General features: G+C 39.4%; 1 protein-coding gene across 1 annotated transcript in view; it reads right to left on the bottom strand.

Moving 5' to 3' along the window:
* Positions 1 to 24,087, bottom strand: part of LOC126247297 (NEDD8 ultimate buster 1-like) — a 127,367-nt gene that overhangs the window by 75,004 nt on the left and 28,276 nt on the right. Inside the window, exon 4 of the mRNA XM_049948467.1 lies at positions 17,564 to 17,659. Coding sequence (XP_049804424.1) covers positions 17,564 to 17,659 — 96 coding nt within the window. The remainder of the gene's footprint in view (positions 1 to 17,563; positions 17,660 to 24,087) is intronic.

The following is a 24,087-nucleotide window of genomic DNA, read 5'->3' as shown; positions in this document are numbered from 1 at the left end:
TGGTTCTCAGCCTTGGCAGCCTCCAGTAGCTCCAGCACCAGCATCGCCATCGTTAGAGATGCTCCGGTGAGAGCCGGCCCCCCTCCCAGGACTGGTCTCTCAGGAGGTTGGTTCACCTGTGGTTGTGCCTTCCCCATCGTCCCCGCCAATGGGTCTTGCTCCTCCTGAGGTGGAACGGGATCCGGAGTTCGACAGCTTGTCGCACATTCTGTCCCAGGCTCTGGTGGTGGGACGACGGGGACATCTTCGTGTGGGTCACTTCCAACCGTATTCGAAGGTTCCGGCTCGAGGGTTGGCAGATCCCCCCCGACTCCAGCATTCCAATGGACGTGGAGGCCATCGCTATTGCACGACGCTCCACCTTCCAATGCAGTGGGTCACATTGGCTTCACTCCCTGAAGGAGGAGGAGTGCAGTAGCCACCAGAAAGATCGTAGGAGGCGCACATCGGTACGGCACGTCACAGACAGTAGTTGCCGCAAGTAAAGTCCCGTCCACCAGAGGGCACGCAAGAATTCAGCCGCGCCCTCTGCCGACGGACAACAACAACAACAACAACAACAACAACTACTACTACTACTCAGGCAGCACGGGCCGTGCCCAGTCAGTTTTACATTGGGCATGCCTAGCAGACAGTTCCCAGTCTACACTATGTGAAGTGCGACGGACAATGTGAATTGTGTTAATACACACACTGTATCAAACAATACACATTGTTGCATACCATCATTGACAAGTTGTAACTCTTCAGTCTATCCCGCCACATTTGTACAATATATGGTTCTTGGGCCTACAGCTGGACCATTTTCTGTAAATCCCACACAATTACTTCAAGAAAACTGCTCAACGGCATCAGCAGAGCATTGGCTGAATCCCAGAATGAGGAAAGTGAGGACGTAATCTGTCCTCTCATACTTCACGTGGTGTAGTGTACTAAGGCAAAGCTCTAGTTATTTCAGATTAAATTTATCCAAATAAATCTGCAATAACAGAGCACTGGCTTAGTAGAAGACACTGCACGATATATGATAAGATACAGATTATGACCTCAGTTTTGTCTTATCCACACAGAAGATAATCTAATGAACATGGACTAATGTTTCCAATTAAATACAGTTGGGAACCCCGCACTTCCTACCATGTGATACACAGCAAAATAACAATTTCTGCTGATAGTTCCACTGCAACGTAGTGGAACATCCACCTAGATATCAATTTTGGTTTGGCTCCCGGCCACAGTGACACTAGGCAGCAGCACCAATGACCGGATCCATACGTGGAAGTCCACAGCTCGTCTCCCAGTAAGGACATGCTACCATCATCACTGTCAAAGCAGTCTGATTACACATATGCAACTTTTGTATGGGGCCAACATATGAAGACTATCGCGGTGCAGATAGTAACAGTTTGGTCAGAAAGAATCAGCAGCCACTACCTGTCAATATCTGGCAGCTGCCTCAAAGAAATATTAAGGGATTTACAGGACGTGATCCAGTGGCAGACTGGACTGTCATGGACTAAAATATCAAGTTTCTTAAAGAAATACTTAAATTTTTGACAGAAGAGGGAATCTACTTACCACTATCTTATAGAAAAGGAGTAATAGAATAGGACTAACATCGCTACAGCTTAAAATCTCTTTTGAATCAGAACTTTTAATACTCAATTTATCAGACAAGTAAATCAGGAAAATAAAAGGGAAACCATTCATTCAAACATACATTCAGAAATCGTATTCTGTAAATTTGTCGTGAATGGGAACAACAGGGATTAGGAATGTGTCAAGCATTAACAGGTATAAACAGCCACAAATTATGACAAGTGCTAAATTAGTTACACTGACAATTATGGAAATTATTTCCGTGATTGCACGTAATATCAAGAGAAGACTGATGTTCCTCTTACAACACTCAGTTGCTGCTTTTAACTACTGCTCCATACTGAGAGAGAGAGAGAGAGAGAGAGAGAGAGAGAGAGAGAGAGAGAGTGTGTGTGTGTGTGTGTTTGTGTGTGTGTGTGTGTGCGCGCCATTACTGATTTCAGGAACTGTTATCAGTTACTTGTATGTAGGAAAAGCTTAGTACCTGTTTAATATTAACATAATTGTTAACCAGAATTTGTAGTATTACTTTTTAATTATTAGTATTTATTTTGATTTTAAAATTATTTCCGAAATTTACAGAGTCAGAGATTCCATATTACATCCTGTCTTATAGTTTCATCTGTGTGTACTTATCGATGTATCTGCTGACGTACACCCTCTGTTTAATTTCGTTAGTCATTTTTATGTCTAATTCTTTTGTCTAGTGTCCGCTGGTTTTTGTTCTGTTCTGTTCCTGCTCTGATTAGGTACAGACGCACTGTCATGACTCTGTATGAATTTACGTTAAAATGTACCTTAATAATATAGTCAAAGTTAACTTTACTATTTTCATTTCTAAATTTCAACCCTCCATGTCAATCTGTTATTAATATTTTATGATTTATGTTTTTCAGATGATCATGGCTGGAAAAGAGGCGCTGACGACCCATTGTTAGTGGACGTATATGGCTGAACACTTCGTGTTCAGTCACTAATTTCAAACCGCGTATATCGCTCCACGCCCCTGAGATCGGTGCGCCAATCATTTCATTTGCATCTTGCCGCAGTTTTCATGCGAGTGATGCAAAGAATGATTCGGCCCACCATCCACTAACAGAGATGTCATCGTGCGACCTACACCAGTCAGACACAGGCCACACTTCATTGAAATTATTGATGGTGGTCCCTGGTTTATTTTTTAATTTATACTAGCCGCTTCACACCAAACTCAGCACAGAGCTTTGCAGTTTCATTGCGCTGCACCGTCCGTATTGCGGGCGACAATGTGAGCATGACCACCATCTAATGCCACTTTCCTCCTCCTCTATTAATTTGAAATGCTAATTTACATTTTTGATTCCCCTTTAAGGCTAGGAAACGTGTCACATTTAAATCTGCAAGTCTAAATATTCTGATAAATTATTCACTGTTGATAATTAAAACTGCAACAAAATGATAATGGCAAGCAAAAAATGTCAAGTTGGCAAGAAGTTTACTACGTGCTTGAAAATGCAGAAGATTAGCACTCCATGTGCCCCATACTGACAAGAAATGTCTACCAGCACATATTCAAATTTGACATGTTGCCTCTGCAATAGTGCTGCGCATGTTCCTCGGGATCTCTCAGTTGTCATGTGAACATAGAACTGATGAGTTCAGGAGGGCGTACTCAGTGTCATGCAGGATCATAATGGCCCCACAGTACTAGCATCTTCGGGGACAGGCACTTTACTCGGTCGACTGTCTAGGTTTGTACAGCCATGTCAGGTAACCCGAGTAAAAAATAAACTGGTTTATTTGGAGAATGACAAGTGTTCACATGGAAAGTTCAACAGTGTTGAGCGCCTAAAAATGTTATGTATTCTTCCTAACATATGTACAATATCTTAAATACCATTATTTGCTTTCCTGTTATAATTTTAATACCAGTTGTATAGGAGTGACTAATAACGTACTTTTTACTGCTTTTTTAATGTCCACAAATTTCTAATTTCCTACCTATTGTCTTCCAATGCCTTGTAAAAGACTTCTGCACCACAATATAAAACAATACTGAACCCCAGGCAGACACACACAACCTGTAAGGAAATTACTCTCACTTCCAGAATTGTGGTTGTGGTTGTGCATGGGTGTTCGGAAAACTGGTTTGTTCGGATAATCAAACTGTACATGTTTATTTGCCAAAAAGAAGTACTGTACAGTAAATTTATTCATAAAAACAGGTATCTCTTTTAGTATTACAAAGTAACATACAAAGACAACTTCAGTAGGAATATATAGTATGTGGCACAGTTTATTAAACAAAAATATATACATACTACATACGTATTTTGCATGAACAATACACACAGTATACAAAATAAAAGTTTTAAAAAATCGTTTATTTTGGTCTGTCTAAGCAAGCCTACACGCTTACGAGCAGCTAAGTCATGTACTTTTTTCATTACAGATATCTGAAACTGGTCACTTTCATCTTAGGCTTCAAACCATCGCAAGGTAGTATCTAAACAAGTGAACGCCTCAGAAGCTGTTGGTATACTTTCATCTTCACTTTCTGGAGTACTGATTGATGAGATGCTGGCGGCGTCATCTTTATCAGTGATGACGTTTACAATCTCGCTATCCTGCATGATCTGATGTCCTGGATCTGCATCATCGATATTCATCCATTCATGAACGTCTTCTTCATCACATTCGTGGCAATCTATTTCTTTTAGCATACCGAGAATTTCGGACACATCATTCTGTTCATCATTTTCAATCATACCTTGTGAAGTTTTTTCTGAGTCCAAAATTTTATTCCAGGCTTTCTTCAAATTCTCTTCCTTTACACTATTCCATGCTGCGCTGATCATGTAGGACGCGTCTTTCAAGTCAATATTCTTATGATTTCTTAAGAGACTTTCTTCTCCATCCTCTTCTGTTTCTAACAATAACTTACACAACTCTTTCCTGTAATATCGTTTGAAAGTCTCAATAACGCCTTGATCCATGGGCTGTAATAAGGAGGTTACGTTAGGTGGAAGAAATATTACCTTTATGAACTCGTCTTTTTCGTTTAAAATATCGCGACAGATGAGTTGGTGCATTGTCAAGGAGAAGTAATGTTTTCTCCCTCTTCCCATTCTTTAGCTGATGAGCTTTTACAGAGGGTACGAAAATGTCCAGAAACCACTTCATAAAAATCGTACTATCCATCCATGCACTCTTTTGTGAGGTGTCACAACACGCAAGGCTGACATATAAACGTGCTTGAAATAACGCGGTTTTTTACTTTCATCAATGATGAACATAGGCAGTCGGTGACTTCCAGTAGCATTAACACAAACCAAAGCTGTAATATGGTCCTTGCTTGTTTTAGGACCAGGTGCTGCTAATTCATGACGTGAAACGAGAGATTTTCTCGGTAAAGCTTTCCAGTTAAGTCCAGTTTTGTCAGCATTGTAAACGTTTTCGAGAGCATAATCTTCTTCCCTTAAAATGTCCCTTAGTTTGACTTTGAAAGAATCAGCTGCTGAAGAATCAGCCGACAGTTTTTCTCCCTGTATTGTAAGCTCACGAATGCCGTGTCTCGACTTGAAGCGTTTTAACCAGCCCGTGCTCGCTTTAAAGTTCGAAGGCCCTCCAAGTTTTTCGTTGAACTGCATTGCCTTCTCACACAGAATGGGACCTGAGATAGGTTCTCCTTCCGATCTCTTTTGTGTAAACCACTTGTAAACAGCATCATCTAGATCTGTGTTAGTGGCGAGTTTCATAGCTATAAAATTTGCTATGCTCGTCTTTTGTTTTTTTATATCCGTAATTGTCGACATCCCCCCTTGTACTCATTGGATAAAGTGGTTGCAGATTCACCTTCTTCTAACCTTTTAATAATCTCATACTTGTCCCTCATAGAAAGGACAACATGTTTACGTTTAAGCATTTTGTATCGTCAAGTTCACTTCTTCACACCGCAGCACACAAGTGGTCGTAACAGGTAACAGAAGGTGACTGTTTGCACCGTGAGAATCTCTTCTTGGGGGTGCGCAATCCTTCAAACTGCGCGAAGCGGCACGCCTCAACTCTAAGCTGGCGCAGCTGTTGCTGTGAACAGCTTTGATACTGCCGCTACTTCTACTGCCAGTGTCACGCCAACAGAAGTGTGCTGATTGTTGAAACACAGCGACTGACGGCTTGGCCGGTCAGCAGCGCCTTGTGAAGGCCCCATTAGAAGCAATGTTCCACCAGCGGTGGCCCAGTGCAGCGACTACTGTGTGAAACTTGGTTTGGGAGTGAGGGGGATGATGGATGGTAGGGTGGGAGAGTAACAGGTGCGAGCGAGTACACAGTTCAGTTAAGTTGTCGTTCGGTTGACCGACGTTCGGATAATCGACGCTCTACTGTAAATATATTGTAATAAGAATGGTAAAGGGAAGTTTAAGTCCCTTTTGTCTTTGGATTATGTGAATAGTAGTATACATTGCTACTCACAACGTAAGATGCCCTTAACAGCAGAAAGATATGTTTAATAGCAGGTGCGTATTAAAGGTGCGTGTCTGCTGGTCTGATATGGTCCTACTCAAGTCTGGATTTATTGTTAAGTATGAGGGTCACTCCAAAAGAAATGCACACTATTTTTGTAAAAACACAGTTTTCATTCTGCATGTGTGAAAGTTTTATAGTGTGTAGATACATCCTTCCCGCTTGTTTTCAAACTTAGTTCAACCTGTTCCCGTGAGTGGCGCCATCACAGCATGTCTTCGAGATGGCTGCTACACTTGATGTTCGTCAGAAGCAACATGCTGTCATAGAATTCCTGTGCTGTGAAAACGAGACATTGGGAAACATCCAGAAGAGGTTGAAAAAGGTGTACGGAGGTGCTGCCGTCGATCGCAGTACAGTTAGTTGGTGGGCAAGCAGGTTACGTGATGAAAGCAGGCACGGCAATATTGAGGATTGTCCTCGCAGTGGCAGGTCTCATTGTGCACACACTCCAGACAATGAGCAGAGAGTTAATGAATTGGTGACTGCTGACAGACGCATCACAGTGAACAAATTGACATGCTACATTTGGATAGGGGAAGGAAGTGTTTGCAGAATATTGAAAGTGTTGGCATTAAAAAAAGGTTTGTGCCAGGTGGGTTCCCAGGATGTTGACAATGGCTCGCACAGAAACAAGAAAAACGGTATGCAGCCAACTTTTGGAACAGTACGAGAATGGTGGAGATGAATTTCTTGGAAGAATTGTGACAGGTGATGAAACATGGCCCCATCATTTCACCAGAGACGAAGAGGCAATCAATGGAGTGTCATGCAAATTCACCCAAGAAAAAAAAAAAAAAAAAAAATTCAAAACCACACGTTCAGCTGGAAAAGTTATGGCTACGGCGTTTTTCGATTCTGAAGCACTCTTGCTCATGGACATCATGTCAAGTGGAACCACCATAAATTCTGATGCATATGTGAGGACACTGAATAAACTTCAAGCTCGACTGAGTAGTGTTTGACCACATCGGCAAAAGCTAGATGTTTCACTGTTGCACGACAATGCACGGCCACATGTCAGTCAAAAAACCATGGAAGCGATCACAAAACTCGGATGGACAACACTGAAACACCCTCCTTACAGTCCTGACTATCATCTCTTTGGGAAACTGAAAGACTCTCTTCGTGGAACAAGGTTTTAAGATGATGACTCCCTTCTGCACGCAGCCAAACAGTGGCTCCAACAGGTTAGTCCAGAATTTTACCGTGTGGGTGTACAGGCGCTGGTTCCAAGATGGCGTAAGGCAGTTGAGAGGGATGGAAATTATGTGGAGAAAAGAAAATAATATTCCTGAAGGATGTATCTACACACTGTAAAACTTTCAAACATGTAGAATAAAAGATGGGTTAAAAAAAAAATAGTGTGCATTTCTTTTGGAGTGACCCTCGTAGGAATGGGAATGGGAGGGCTAGGCCAAGTTCAGGGGGATCGAGCAAAGCAGGTTCCGACAGAGATAGCGAGTGGCATGCCTCAGAATAGGCAACTCTCTCAATCCAAATACGCATCCAAGGTACAGGGTACAAAATTATGGTTGGGTGCGGAACATCAGAAACCAATGTCAGCCCTGCAATGATCATAAATAGCAATGTTTCTTGTCTTCCCAAATCTTACGTCGGAAGAATATATATAAAAGGATATACCAAAATTATGGTCACTATGCAATCAAACCAACAACTGGAGGCACAATTCGCAATAATGATAGGTTATTTCTCAGACCTGTTGCGACCAAACATATAAAAGACTTAAACAGTATGTATGTACATAAAGCTAGAAAAAAGTAGTCAACCAAGCAACAAGCCCAGAATACTACAGCTGATGGCCGTAAGCTACCAGGTAAACCTGCTGCAGGTAAGACTACTAAAAGCCCAGAATTATTTTACCTTTTAAATATTAATAGACATAGATTATGGACTACAACAAGATAATTGTTGAAGCAACGAGTATCAGGTGTTGCTAACAACAGTAATACTTAGTCGCCAGACCTGCTGCAAAACAGGACACACATCCATTAAAAATAAGGGAGTTTAAATATATACAGAACTACGTTATTTTGCTGACATCGCTAATAATCAGTCGCCAGACCTGCTGCGACCCAACATATACATACCATATTTACTCGAATCTAAGCCGCACTTGAAAAATGAGACTCGAAATCAAGGGGAAAAAAAAAAAAAAAAAAATTTCCCGAACCTAAGCCGCACCTGAAATTTGAGACTCGAAATTCAAGGGGAGAGAAAAGTTTTAGGCCGCATCTCCAAATCCAAACAAAGTTGGTCTATTGTAATATGAGACACAATTTTGGTCGAATGAATGATGATACAGCTACAGTAGTTTGGTTCGAGTCGTAAGCTTAGCAGTTAAGGTTTACCAGGTAGCCATTGCTATGCGTCAGGTGCCCCGTCCGTATTTATACGGGTACCCTTCCTTTTTCACGTGTTTTGTCTGGTTTGAATTGATTGCTTATTTTTCTTTGATCTGATAAGCACCGTTTTCTTTGTTATAGGTGTTTACGTCACTCTAAGCTGAAACTGCATTACTGTACTGTGTCATGCATTGTTTGTCGCATTCTGATAGTGCGTGTTTACGGCCTGTCGCCGCTCGCGGCATGGCTTGCTTTTGTGCGCACTACTGCCGCTTACAGTTAAAAACAAGAGAGGAATCGTCTCATTAGCGAAACAATGGCAAGAGACTGCTATTTGTTGTTACTTACACTACTGCTTTCTTTGATAATGATCAACAAGAACCAAATAATAGACGGCGTATGATAGATGATTTTCTGAACGAAAGTTTAGCGAAAATTTTTCTCCATTTGAAAATCTTTGCAGGAGCCTCTTTAGTTCATTACATTCTGCACAGAAATTAGAGTCATCTTAGATTTAAAAATCTAGTCAATTGCCATGCTTCATTTCTGACTGTATCACTATTAGGCATAAGAATAATACGAATATAAACATGACATGATATGTATATTCTTCCACGTTTGCTGTTGTCTCACTCTAGTTTCATAGTTTATTAGGCAGACAGGATTTAAATGAGATAGCAGCAAACACGAAACAATACATGGCAAAATGTTTATATTCGTATTATTCTTATGGTGAAGAGAATACTGCATGTGATTCACAATTCATAAAAGTTCCTATTAGCAACCATCTCTTCTCACAGGTAGGAAAAAATTCAGAATGTAGAGTTGGCCATATTGACAAACATCCCAAACAGTCTTGCCAGTCGGATTTTTGTAGTACATTGACATGCTGCTACATTCGAAGATGAACAATACGGAATTTGTGTTTACTTCATTGGATAATGTACCAAAATGCAGTGGTCGAAACTCGGGGTGGAGGAAAAAAGCTCGTCTTCCACCTTTTTTTTTTTAAATTTATTTACGGACGCAGAGGTTTTGGCGCCAGTATTTATCTTTGTGCCTACAAAGCATGCCTGTGCAGCGCTACATACATTTGACGGCAGAAGTTAGTTGTGGCGGCACCCAACATTTTCAGAACTTCCGCTTGCTTTGCACTCTATTCCAAGCCGCAGGCGGTTTTTTGGATTATAAAAACCCGGAAAAAAAGTGTGGCTTGGATTCAAGTAAATACGGTACATTAAAGGAGCTTAAACTGCAACATAAATATATCTATTTAAAAAAAAAAAATTAAACTATTTTATCAACCAAGTCACAAGCACAGGGTACAACTGCTAGTGGCTGTAAAACATTTGGTAATAACAGTATTTTAACTGTACGTTGGTTGAACACTCAACAGCGCTCTGTCGAAAGGTGGTTCTTGTGGCTTGCTGTTAAACAAATTGTGATTCAACATGCATCATGGTGATACAGGTAAATGCAACATAAATTATTTTAAATTAAACCTTTAACTGATGAGAAGGTATTAAAATGTCTGGTATACATTATGCCACAAGGACCCATCTACATTGGATTACAAAATTAACTGTTAAGGATAGTGCACAAACTACGGACTACACAAAGGGGCCTGATCTGCAAAGACCTTTCATTGTTCATAATGTGATCACAAAGGCAATTCTTATTCTGCTCCTATGGATCCTCAGGATGCTGGATCAATCAAGAGACAAGAAAGTTTCCTTTCCAAGAGATAAACTCAGGACTACTGCTTGTGAATTGTAAATAAATGTAAGCTCATGTTATAAGGCTCTCCAAATCTGCATACGACTCAATTTTTTCCCAGAAGTTATATGTTTTGGATCCTGAGCTATAACAGTAGCCTACGTTGGAAAATCTGACTTTTTACTTTTTTTCAGCTCATGTAACTCTTGTGAAGTTCACAGTATAGTAAAAGCATTTCCAGTAATAAAAATTTACTTTCTAATTTAAATTGATGCATAAAACTTCACTCTTTAATTAGTATCTACTTCCAGAAGCAATGTTTTAAAATAATAATAAGAATTGGTCAAGGATACATGCACACTATTTTTAAGAAAGTTATACGCTTATTTACACAAAACTGCTCCTTAATGGTGAACATAGCTTGTCTTCAGTACACTGCTCATTTTTTTGAGGACCTTTACTAAACAATTTTCTGCTTAAATTTTGTAGCGCTATAATTTACAAGGTGCAACTTTGCACTCCCTAAACTGGCTGCTTGTGTCTTTGTGTCACATTTTTCAAACAACTTTCATGCTCCTCTAAGAGCACATTGTTCTTGTGAGCAAGGAGAAGGGAATTTGTGCTTTTTGTTTGGAAACATGTAACAACACTGAGGTACACTACTCTCATTTGTACTTCAATTGCATTGGATTGTCTTGAAAATACAGCATTAGCTGGAACATGATCGGTGCCTGTCCTGCTTTCCTCACAGTCTGCCCTAAGCTTTGTCTTCTATACTCTTCAAGCATGATATCCAGAGGAATAATGCCACTGTTTGCCCTTTAAGTGAGTTGGTGATCACTTTACTCTTCTGATTCTATCACAAAAGGTCATATTTGAAAATGAAAGTACTTTGGAATTGCATACTAAAGTATTTTCTACTGAAATATCAATAAAAACATCAAGCATTACCTTCCCAATATTATTCACCGAAATCTCCAAAATTTAATTCTGAGCATAGTCAACACAGAGTTGTCTGCAACATCTCCTGAAAAATCAGTATCACTATCTTTGGAATCATGAGACAACAGGCAATTTTATCACCAGTTATACCTCAGGCTCGTCGTGCTATACCTGTGCACCCAACCCATCTAGCAGTCAATAAAAACATCCTGACTTGAGTATCTAGTGAGAAGCCCAGACTCTCAGACAAAAATAAGAACCCACACAGGAATAAATGGAATCATCAATAAAGCATATCCATAAAATTATGAAGGTCAAACTTTCAGGCAGGCCATCAGCATCCTTATTTTTACAAGCACTAGCATCAAAGTGTTAAAATCCTTGTCTCTTACAGTCACTTGCCCCACTTCTTGTGCTACTGGTAAACATGCAACTTCATTCTATCTTACTAGATCATACTCCCAAGCATCTTTGAAATAATGACACACTATGTTATATGTTTTATGGTTTATGCATATCTACATAAAATGAAAATGACTGAGGTTACCATAATGTGACAATGAAAATAAATAAATAAATAAATAAATCAGGAACTGCTTCCATGTTGCTGAAAGAAGTGAATACAACATGTTGTATCTAATCTGATCAGTGAGCATCCTTCACCAAACCTACATTGAAGAGCCAAAGAAACTGGTATACCTGACTAATATCTTGTAGGGCCCCCGTGAGCACGCAAAAGTGCCGCAACACGACGTGGCATGGACTCAACTGATGTCTGAAGTAGTGCTGCAGGCAACTGACACCATGAATCCTGCAGGGCTATCCATAAATCTGTAAGAATATGAGGGTGTTGGAGATCTCTTCTGAACAGCACGTTGCAAGGCACCCCAAATATGCTCAATAATGTTTGTGTCTGGAGAGTTTGGTGGCAAGAGGAAGTGTTTAAACTTAAAAGAGTGTTCCTGGAGCCACTCCGTAGCTATTCTGGACATGTGCAGTGTTGCATTGTCCTGCTGGAATTGCCCAAGTCTGTCAGAATGCACAATGGGCGTGAATGGATGCAGGTGATCAGAGAGGACGCTTACATACGTGTCACCTGCCAATGTCATATCTAAATGTATCAGGGGTTCCTTATCACTCCAACTGCAAACGAACCACACCATTACAGAGCCTCCACCAGCTTGAATAGTCCCCTGCTGACATGCAGGATCCATGGATTCATGAGGTGGCCTCCATAACCGTAAACATCCATCTGCTCGATACAATTTGAAATGAGACTCGTCCGACCAGGCAACATGTTTCCAGTCATCAACAGTCCAATGTCTGTGTTGACAGGCTCATGTGAGGCGTAAAACTCTGTGTTGTGCAGTCATCAAGGGAACCCAAGTGGGCCTTCAACTCCGAAAGCCGATATCAATGATGTTTCGTTGAATGGTTTTCATGCTGACCCTTGTTGATGACCCAGAACTAAAATCTGCAGCAATTTGTAGAAGGGCTGCACTTCTGTCGTGCTGAACGATTCTCTTCAGTTGTCGTTGGTACTGTTCTTGCAGGATCTTTTCCGGCTGTAGTGATGTCGGAGATTTGATGTTTTACAGGATTCTTGATATTCATGCTCCACTCATGAAATGGTATCGGAAAATTCCCACTTCATCGCTACCTCGGATATGCTGCGACCCATCGCTCATGCGCCGACTATGACACCATGTTCAAACTTGCTTAAATCTTGATAACCTGGCATTTTAGCAGCAGTAACCAATCCAAGAACAGTGCCAGACACTTGTCTTATATAAGTGTTGCCAACCACAGTGCCATATTCTGCCTGTTCTGTATTTGAATATGCACGCCTATAACAGTTTCTTTGGCACTTCAGTGTATAAATGACTAGCATGACAAACCTGCAAGATTCGTTTGTACAAAGATCCTCGTACTATTCAGATTCAAGAGACGATAGTAAATATGAATGACAGCAGAAATTAAACCTGAAAGCAATGGCTAGTGACATTCCTCAGTTGTCATCTGGAGACATCACAAGAGGGCTGTGTAACTGGTGATGATCTAAGTAGTAGTTTCTGTTCTCTTCAGAATTGAAGGACTGACATCAGCACAGCCATTGGGTGCAGAACCACTGTGTATAAGTTCCTGAAATGCTATGGTATGAAGAAATGTGAGTAGTTTGTGGCCAGCATGAATTGTGTGGGACGGAGCCAAGCATGTGATACAAATTTAACAAAACGCTGAAGATGCTTTTGCATATTAGATGAAGACGACTTAAATAAACATATATAAGGCAGTAATAAAGCTCAGCAAGTCTGCTGTAGATGAAATTGTGTTTTTCATTTCTGTCAAGTACTACTAATGTAATATCTGTTGCAAAAGATGGACGTTTACCACAGCTTATGCTGGGAAATTAGTAGCTTATCAGTATCTGGAATCATTAATAGTAGGAAAGCGGCAACAGCGTGAACAATTATTCAAAAAAAGGAAAAATTCTGGAGAAGACGTGGACAGACAGACTGACACAATCATCATCTCAGTTTTAAAAACAAACACAGGATAACCACAAGAACTGGAAATTATTGTTAGATTGTACATTCTTTTTATGCAGCAAAAGAAAACCAAGAAATTTTGGCAGTTATGTCAAACTTCAGATACAACAAAGGTACTATTTTCTGAATATAAACAAAATAAGAGTAGTGACATGAGCTTTTGGTTCATTAGGGAGAGCCACTGTTTGAGAATGTGTTGGGCGGGGGGGGGGGGGGGGGGGGGGGCGACGACACTGAAGAAAGTAAGGAGGGAGACAAAGTTGTGAGAATGTTGGAATGGAAAACAGGGTAATGTTTATACATTCACAAAAACTACTCAATTAAAAAAAAAGTATATGATATAGCTTCAATGTACTATCTAAAATATTAATTCAAGATGCAGATAAATGTATCTATGCAAACCATGTATTGATGATTATTTTTAGGGATGATAAATAAATCTGTTTAAAAGATGTAAGATGAAATTATTGGTTACTACTTTTTGATGAATAACAAATGCAATTGTGCATCTCGTAACAACTTCAACACTTCTATGCAATGGTGACATAAAGCAAACCCATCAGGAAAATTCTAATGTATTGATTTAACCAATTTCTTAAGTGCAACAACAAAAATAATCAATTATTGATAGTAAAATGTAAATGGACAGGTAAAAAATCTATTCTCCAAGCAACAGCAGGGGAACACACACATAAAAGGATTTAACTTTCACACGCTTTCTGAGCCAGTCTCTTCTCCTCCTGGTGGGAGAGTTGAAGGAGAAGGAAGAGGGGTGAAGGGAAAGAACTCAAAAAGCTTAGGGAAAGGGGTACCGTTAAGGAAAGCCAAAGCCACCCAGAACTCTGGGTTGGGGGAGACTTACCGGATGGGATGAGAAGGAAAGACTGATTGTTGGGGACTGCACCACATGACATTTGAAAACCTGAGAGCTTAAAGGTGGAAGACAGGGTAATATGCAAGACAGAGATACTTACTAAAACACAGTGCATGAGTTAATAAGAGTGAAAAGCTAGGTGCACTTTATGTAACAGAGGTAGGAGGAGGGACAGCAAAAAATAGACAAGTCAGGAAATGAAAGATGTAGAAAACTGAAATGGAGTGAAGACAGGAGTAGTTACAGTGAATAAAAACTTAGACAGAAGGAATTAACATAAATTAAGGTCAGGTAGGTGGCGAGAACAAAGAACATGTTGTAGCACCAGTTCCCACCTGAGGAATTCCGATAAACTGGTGTCTGAGGGAAGAATCCATATGGTGCATTTGGTGAAACAGGCACTGAGGTGACGATTGTCATGTTGTACAGCATGCTCCACAACAGGATTTTGTGAGTTTCCTGTTAACACCCTCTGCCGATGCCCATTCAGCTTGACTGTCGATGGGGTGGTAGTCATGCTGATGTAAAAGGCTGAACAGTGTTTACATAACAGCTGGTATATGACGTGTCATTTCACAGGTGGCTATCCCTTTGAGAGTACGGTACAGTCTTGCCAGTTGTCTGGGATAGGTGGTGTTTGGTAGGAGAGGGCACAGGGAAAGTCTCGTACTGGGAATGGTCACAGGGGTAGGAACCATACGGTAGAGAGATGAGTACAGGAGGAGGATAGGGTCTGACAACGATATTGCGGAGATTGAGAGGGCAATGAAAAGCTATTCCAGGTGTGGTGGGCAAAATCTCAGACAGAATGGATCTCATTTCAGGGCATGATTTTAGCAAGTCATGGCCTTGTCGAAGTAGCTGATTAATACATTCCAGACCATGATAATGGTGAGTGACCAGTGGTACCAGGATTTGATGTGATGACCTGGGAAATCTGCTTTTGGACCAGGCTTGTGACGCCGCAAGTTATTACGGGATAACATTTACTGCAGTAAGATAAGTAGATGTGGAGCCGGTGGCTGTGAGGAAGTTGCAGGAAGACGCTTCAGCTATGAATTATCCCGCAGCTGACACTATGTGACCGTGCGAACTGGCTACCGTGTCACCTAATATGACTGTATATTCATACCCCTTACGAATCTAAAGAAATCACAGTAAATATTAACCAATTGTTTTCAAACTTGGTATACTACTTTCTGTTATTCAGTAGAAGATCTCATAAAAATTACAGCTTGTTTGGAGATTGAGAAAATTACCTAAAAACCATGACATAATATATGTTAGCCTCCCATAATTCTGTGAATCTATTTTAATAGATTTACTAGCTCCCAACTACAGAAATCTATTTTGTTTTCATTTGATGTGAGAAGCATAAAAAAGAGGAATCAGCAAAATCACTAAACAAACATGGCTTACGTGAAGACTACCCTTAATATGCTGAAAAAATTAGTTGTTTAAAGCTGGCGGCAGGCAGCTTGCGCATGCAGCAACCTGGCAGCTTGGGTGTGCCAGAAAAATTTTTCAGGTAGCATCTGTCTGCTTGATGCTATTGCTGATACAGCTAACAGCCACACCTCAAGGAGCCAGAAGCGGGAGAAGGTATTGCCCATACACAGCTCTCAACTGCGCATGAGCCCGCAGGCGACTGCTCTAACAAACTTAATGTAAACAATAGTTACGACACGCTCATCGGCAGCAGTTTATTGGTGTTAAGTATTCCATAGTCTTTGTTCTAAAGCCTTTGACACATTTTGCTGTTTATCAGTTCTTACCAGTCAAAATTACAAAAATTTAAAGTCTAAAACAATGAAAATTTCCTAGAATTCTAAAAAATTCCCGGTTTTCTCCCTGGTGAAAAAATTCTCGGGTTTTTCCTGGATTTCCTGCTGCTTATACACCCTGCTCAAATAAGAGTTCCCCCTTGCCACCACCTCCTCTTCATTTCTTGTAGTCACTACGAAGACTTTACAATGATTCTGTGGAATTAACACCACCAAGAAAAAAAGGATACAGTGAAGAAGTAGAATCTCAAGACTCAGGAGTATAACACTGAATGTTTCCTAATCATATACCAAATTTGATCACAACATCCCCCTCTGTTACTTTCATAACAGTAGGAATCAAATAGTCCCTAATCATCTTTAGATCAAAGTCCGCATTTATTACACATGTAACATATCAAACACATCTCTGATAACTTGTATCGTACAAAGTACTGCCCAGTATTATTTATGGCAACACAAGATAGTGAAGACTTAAAAGGATAACAGGTCTGACAATCACAAAAATGACTTGGAAAACGTGTAATGAGAAATTAGTAATAACAATTATGAGCTATTGTGATGGAGACTGAGTAAATTTCAAGCAAAAGTTGAAACTTTCCACAAATGTTCAAAGTGACCAGGACATAAAACATTTTATTTCGATAACAACTAGCATACGATAGCGCAGCTAAGCTCCCCACTGTATCCTTTCTCACACATCTTCACGGGAGAGCCTCGATAAAGTTAGGACTGGAATAGATGTGATGACAAGCTGAAGAACAGGAAGGAAGGAATGAAGATTAAGAGTTTAATGTGACGTTGATAGCGAGGTTATTACAAAAGGAACACAAGCTCAGATTAAAAAAGAATGGGAAGGAAATAGAGTCCACCCTGGCATTTGCCTGCAGCAATTTATGGAAATGACATAAAACCTAAATATCTGGATGGCCAGAGGGGAACTTTAACTATTGTCCCCCCTCCTCCTGAACTTAGTGTGCTAACCACTATGCCACCTCACTTGTTTGAAGAACAAAGCTGATGTCCAGCCAGATGGCTCAGTAGGGTTATCACTGACTGTATCAGATGTCCACTGGCTAATCCAATCTGGCACAAAGTTTTAAGATGTCACAAGCTTCTGGAGTAGGATATGTATTAATACAATAAAATGTTATCTCAAGCCACCATTAGAAACAGATCTGTACAATGATTTGTTGATCTCAAACCTGATAAATTGTCCTGAAGAATTACCTGAACATAGTAGTCGTCCTCATCGTTACTTCTGCCAGCAAGGAGCTGTGCATCCGCTTTTGTTGTTTCCAGTAATGTGTGTCTTGATTCCAGTTCCTAAGAATGAAAAATAATCATTAAAGCAACTGAGAATACCATAAAAATTATTCTGAGAGAATCACTGCAAGTCAATGAGTTGGTTTCACACTCACATTTGAGGTAATACTCCACTAAAATGTAAAACTATGGCTAATACAGAAAAATAAAACTTTTTTCATTACCGGGAAATCAACATTACAGATAAAATGAAAGAATGAGTGAGGTTTTTGTGAGTACTTTGTAAGTACAAGTAATTGGATATCACACTCATAGTGTAAGTAATATTAGTTGGGTAGGCATTTGCATACTCCATGGATCATAATTATGACCTCTCTTGTGATACGGAACAATAAAAAAAAGGACAGCTGTCATCAATCCAAAGACTGTTCTGAACACCACAGTGCTTTACTAAGTATGGTCCTGTTCAAGGTGATAAGCTGTTGCCTTTCTCTGAAATTTGAACTGATTTATCCAGCCAATTATAGAGGGATTTACAGTTTTACACAGATTCCAAACCACAGTGCAACTTTGTATTTTTCACATCAAGAAACATTGGCAGAGGTGAAATAAGTGATAAGTGACACAGAAATCCTAGAATTGACTGGGGATCAAACACGAGACCTTTAGATTTGTAGTCTGCCACCTTACCATTTACCCACTTATCCATCAAGCCACACAGTCTTACAATAATGGTACACATTTTCAGAGGAAAAAAATACATCTACTACATCTACATCCATACTCCACAAGCCACCTGAGGGTGTGTGGCGGAGGGTAATTTGAGTACCTCTATCGGTTCTCCCTTCTATTCCAGTCTCGTTACAACAGACACACAGACAATTTATATAATTTTTTATGGATTTTTTTACATGCATATAGAATATAGTTAACTAGTATGTTTAATCAATTATTACTGTATGGATAATTATATAACTCTGCATACTTGGTCAAGAATAAATCTGACTTCCTTTTATGGGTAACATTAAATACATAATCATAAAATATACTTCTCAATTTGAAATACACTTAAAGGTTTGACAACCATATCTCAAGAACTTCTTTCTTCCCACTCACTTCACATTATTTCCAGTATTTTAACAGGATAGATTTAATTTCCTTAGTGTCAAGATATTGCTGAAGACCTGTGTATTACATTCATGGCTGGCCTGTATCGCATTCAAAGTGGTTTCCACAATTCTGCTGGATAAGTGACCATTATCTTTAATTTTGCCTGTGATGCACAGAAGCAGAACAAATACATGGCTCAGGAAAACAAATCACTTTCAGTTTCTTGTAGGCACAGAGTAGGAAACAGTCATCACAAATGAGTAGGGATTCAAGGAAGAAAGAATGGAGTCATAAAGAATGTTGATGCAGGAGTATTCACATTAAGTTCTGCTCCATTCTCTTGATTTGTGCCTCCTAAAATTGCACATTTAGATGAAAAATCAGATTAAGGAGTCTGCAGATGAAATAAAAGTTTGGTGGCCAAATAGGTTACCAGCATTGGTGATGGTTGTTCTTACAAAAGATGCCAACCACAATACAAGACCAGCACTAAATAACATGAGTACAGCAATTGTGGTGGCACTGTACACAGTAGCTCTTTGTTGTTAAGGGCGCCCAAAATACAAGTGGCCCAAAAAGCATTTCTGACATTTGATAACACAATTCCAACAGCAAATAAATAATTAGAGATGAGTTCAAATACAGAAAACACTGTGCAAATGAAATACACACTGAAGAAAAGTCTAATAAACTCTGTGCTAGTTAGCTGTGCTCAATCTGAATTATAAATGTTTGCCAGGCCAGTTTCCTTTTGGCTGGCTTGTAAAACAATAAAACAATAATACTGTAAAACAATAAGATTTATATCAAACCCTAGAATTCATCAGAGAAACTACAAGCACTGATCAGAAATGAAGCAAATTATACTAGTGAATTTTCTGTGACTGAAGAGAAAAAAGTCACATAAAATGAAAAGGCATAGAAATTTCAGCAGTATATTGAAAGTTTACATAGTCTAGGGGAAAAATTATGGTCTTACTGAGTTGTCACAGGATATGTTATGCAATAATCACTACGGCTCAAGAATTCAGGTATTAAGCTTTTGATTGGTTTTGGGGGAGGGGCCAAACAGTGAGGTCATTGGTCCCACTGGATTAGAGAACCATCCCAGCATTTACCTGACGCGATTTGGGGAATCACAGAAAACCTAAATCCTCTCGAATACGAGTCCAGTGTGCTCACCACTACACCACCTTGCTCGGTACATGAAGCTTTTGTTGGTTGGAAAAATTTATGTTACAGACAATTTTGCAAGAGAAAGCATTATGACACAAAGAAAGAAAACATACGATATTGGGCATGTACAACTGACTGAAATTCTGAAAAGACACAAGCATTATGATAGTTAGTAGTGAAATGAAAGAACAGTAAGAAGAAAAAAAATAGTCAAGATGAGTGTGCATGAGTGCATTACAGCATGAAATTAATTAGACAAATACAATCTTATAGCCCTTGAGCTATGACCTCTACAAAGAAATTTGAGCTTTTTAGTTTGTGAAGTGTGATACTCTGAAACAACGTGAAAGCAGTATATCAGTTTGATGCTTATCTTAACATATTAGTTCTGCTTCTGGATACATCGGTTACGAAGCAAAGTACCCTGTCACATGGAGATAATTAGGCACTACGCTACCTTACAGTCACCCAATGGAAAATGGGATATTTCCTGATATACCGACACATACACAACTAATGCCAATTCACAAAAGTGAACAGGAGGCATTTTGATAATCTATTGGCTGCCAATTCTTTCAAAAATGTCTGAGAGAACAATGTATGACACAATTTATACATCTGTATAAATAAAAATGTAAATGTTCATTTCTTCAAAATTTTTATCGAAAGATTGCTTTGAAATTTTGACAAAATGTTGAATTCTAATACAGGCATGTTTTTAGGTGTGTGTATGGAAGATATTGTTACGAAAAATCTCAATATGTACCTTTCTCATTTCTTTCAAATGTTTGCACTTTACTGTACTAAAAATATATTGTCTACTCGCGTCTAACTGTTTATTACAGTAAAGTGTAAAAATATTAAGTAAACCGGAAAGGTACGTTTTGAGATCTTTGGTAACAATGATTTCTCTTTATATATGACATACACATGCGGGCGTGCACGCGCCGACACGAGAGCACACACCCCAACAAACACACACGAGCGCGCGCGTGCTCGCGCGTGCAAGCTCTGTCAGTTGAGAGACCATGTCACTTGTTTTGCCAACCTCTTCTTGAAGTAATTGTGGCTGTCACCGTTCAATCCAGCCACCAACTACTCATCAGAGTGCTGGAGGCCGCCGCCCTGCCAAAGCACCTACAACTCAACCACAACACATCACATCACATCACATCACACTTGCAGCAGCCACTGGTGGCACCACATCTGCCAAATACAGCACTGCTACCACTGGCCTTAGCTCACCTCCTTGAGCCGTATAACATCACAATTTCCTGGCAGTCTTCTTCTGGACTGTTTCATGGGATGCTGCACACTCGCTCACCATTCAATCGACAGCAGGGTGTCACAGCTACGGCACTCTGAGCCGGGAGCCAACCAGGTCCTACAATCAGTGTCCCATTTGCCACAGCACGGCGTACACCAGTTGGAGCTTACAGCCTCCCATATCACTTCCAAACCACCGTTCCTCCACAAATGCTTCAACTGCAGACTACACACACTTATGGAAATTTCTGGTTAAATCAGTGCTATCCTAATAGGATGGACAGTGTACACAACTCTGTGGCTCAGTTAGCATAGTCAAGCAGTTCTTACATTAAGGAAACTGTCACTGTGTTTGATGTCAACCCTTATCTGATAAGACAATCTTTTAGTTGTATTACTCTGGAAGTTGTTTTCTGATGTACTTCCTTAAGGTACTGTGCAGTAAAGTTCTATTGTTCTTTTGAGTGCCTGGACACATCTAGTCTTGTAGTGTGCACGTCCCACAACTGGATTCAACATTTCTCAGTTTTCTTAATGGCTCATAGTTGGCTTCAAAAGTTGATTGCCCTCCTCATTCCATAAAATTCATATGCAAAATTTCTTTAATGTTACAAAGAAATGGTAGCCATAACATTATAGCTGACAGAATATAGCACACTGTTTTGGTCTGTTGTGAAATTCAGGATGACTGCACACCACTGATTGCTGTTCTTCATTGTTATCAGCCCAGAATCCCATGTCTTATCACTGTTCATTATTCTGCCTTTGGTAGACTATCTTTCATATCCTAACGCAAAATATCCAGCACTCTAATCAGTTGAGTTTTGTGGTTCTCAGAAAAGAACTTTAGAATCCCATGAACACAGAACATGATATGATACTGGAAAGTCCTGGGCAGTATGCAAATAATGGAAGCTGTGAAGGCAACATTTCATCATATAGTTAAAAGCATTTAGTAGCTCTCAGACACATAAACGAGATAAAACTACCTCCGCTCTCTCCCACACACAAATGGCTATGGAATGTAGTGCATCTATTGATTGCACAATACCTCAACTATGCCCTGTGCAGTGAGTCATTGCCTTTACCCTTTGCATTACTTGAACACAGAACTTATTATATTGTAGTTGTTTAATCTCAATCTTATCAAAAAAATTCACAATCTTATTGGGGGGGGGGGGGGGGGGGGGGGGAGACAGATCATGAGAAATCTGCAGAAAGTTTTCCTACAGTAGTACAGTTGAGATATTATGAAGCACTGGCTTTCAAGAATTTTATCATCAGTTTTCTGAACCAATTAGTTGCTGACTACAGATGGACATCCATCATCAGGAACATTCATCTTTGCTTTTTAAAGAAATAGCATCAATGACAAAAAGATTTTCACTCATGACGTTTAGTCTGCATACAGCACAAATTTCAAAAATGTCAACAATTACAAAAATTTTGTCAGTAAAATCCTGTTACAGGAAGGATTTCACATTTTGAAGGATTTTCAATTGCAGTACTCATTTTGAACAGCTACTTGAGTCGAACAAGATGGAATGTAGCTGTCTCACTACTGCAGCTCTAAGTGCACTGACCTACTGTGTGTGGCTGTTCCCTTACAGCTATTACATCTCCTGTATGTATAAACTAAGGTTTTTTTCCACGTGTCCATATGATTTCTATATTCTATAAATGAAGCCACACAGGTATATAACATGTAATTTTGTTTTCTTGTGGCACAAACAAATTTAGGAAACCAACTGCTCAAATCAGTGGACAACTCATACCTTTCACAACAACTCATACCTTTCACAACAAATGGTATTTAAGTATGTTATTTCATTCAATATGGATGACAATATATTTCAGACTTTGATTGTACTTTATCAGACTAGACACCAGTCTGAAATATAACATTTCTTTCATGTTCCTTTTACTAGATCTGATGACTGATGATTGACTTAAATTAGTGATTTGAAACTGTATTGAGGGTTTCAACAGAAATAATAAAAAGCAAAGGTCACAAATGGTTCACAGTCAATTGTTTCACTTTCAATCTTTCTTTGGAAGACTTAGCTAGTTTCCAACAATAAACAGCAGACCAAAATTTCCTTAAAACTTGAATACCATGGGGTTTCTAGTGATTCCAGAGCGTAATTTTCTCTACAATAAACCTTGTCCTACATGCTTCAAAATGATGAAAGACGGACTTTTCATGGAATAAGTAATAATTTCATAATGCAGTAACACAATTTTTGAATATATTTAATTTCGCAGGAAAATTATGATGGAACCACTGAATACCACTGGGGTTATGTGCGACCCCACTTCTCTCTTGAGGTTTTATAATACATTGATGATGTTTTATAATCTATAATTGTTGCCATATTTGCTTTGTAACATTCTTGGAAATGTTGGAAAATACAATTGCTGATATGGCTTCATATGCTATCAGTTATTCATTTCATGCTTGTGGAGTCTAGTACTGTGTCTGTTGCATTTAACTGAAAATGGCTATACCTTTCCAAAGAGGAAGTGCTCAAAATATTACTACAGGATAATCCTCTCCCTGGAATATAAAACAGTGATATCAGTGTACATAGGCTCCGAAGTCTCGTGTAGTGACACAGAAATAGACATCTTAGAAGAGAATATTTCTGAATCAGATGGAAGTTCAGAAGAAGATTTGGGTAGTACAAATGTTCAGCCTGTAAAGGAAGTGGCACATACTTCTGACTTTAAAGGTAAGTACTTATCATAAGTTACTATATAAAAGTGGTAGTATGTGTTGCTAAATATGTACTTTTTATCTGTTTGATATAGGACAAAAAAAAATGAAGAAGAAGAAGACACACAGAAGTTGAGAAGAAATTGAAGAGAGGAAAGATGCAACATAATGTGCCCTAATCTGAGTTAAGTCAGGCCCAACAAAATTCACAGTAAAAAAT

Source organism: Schistocerca nitens, chromosome 1 (genome assembly GCF_023898315.1).
Source record: "Schistocerca nitens isolate TAMUIC-IGC-003100 chromosome 1, iqSchNite1.1, whole genome shotgun sequence".
Taxonomy (NCBI): domain Eukaryota; kingdom Metazoa; phylum Arthropoda; class Insecta; order Orthoptera; family Acrididae; genus Schistocerca; species Schistocerca nitens.
Note: the sequence above shows the minus strand (reverse complement) of the source record. Positions and strands in the feature narration are given on the sequence as shown.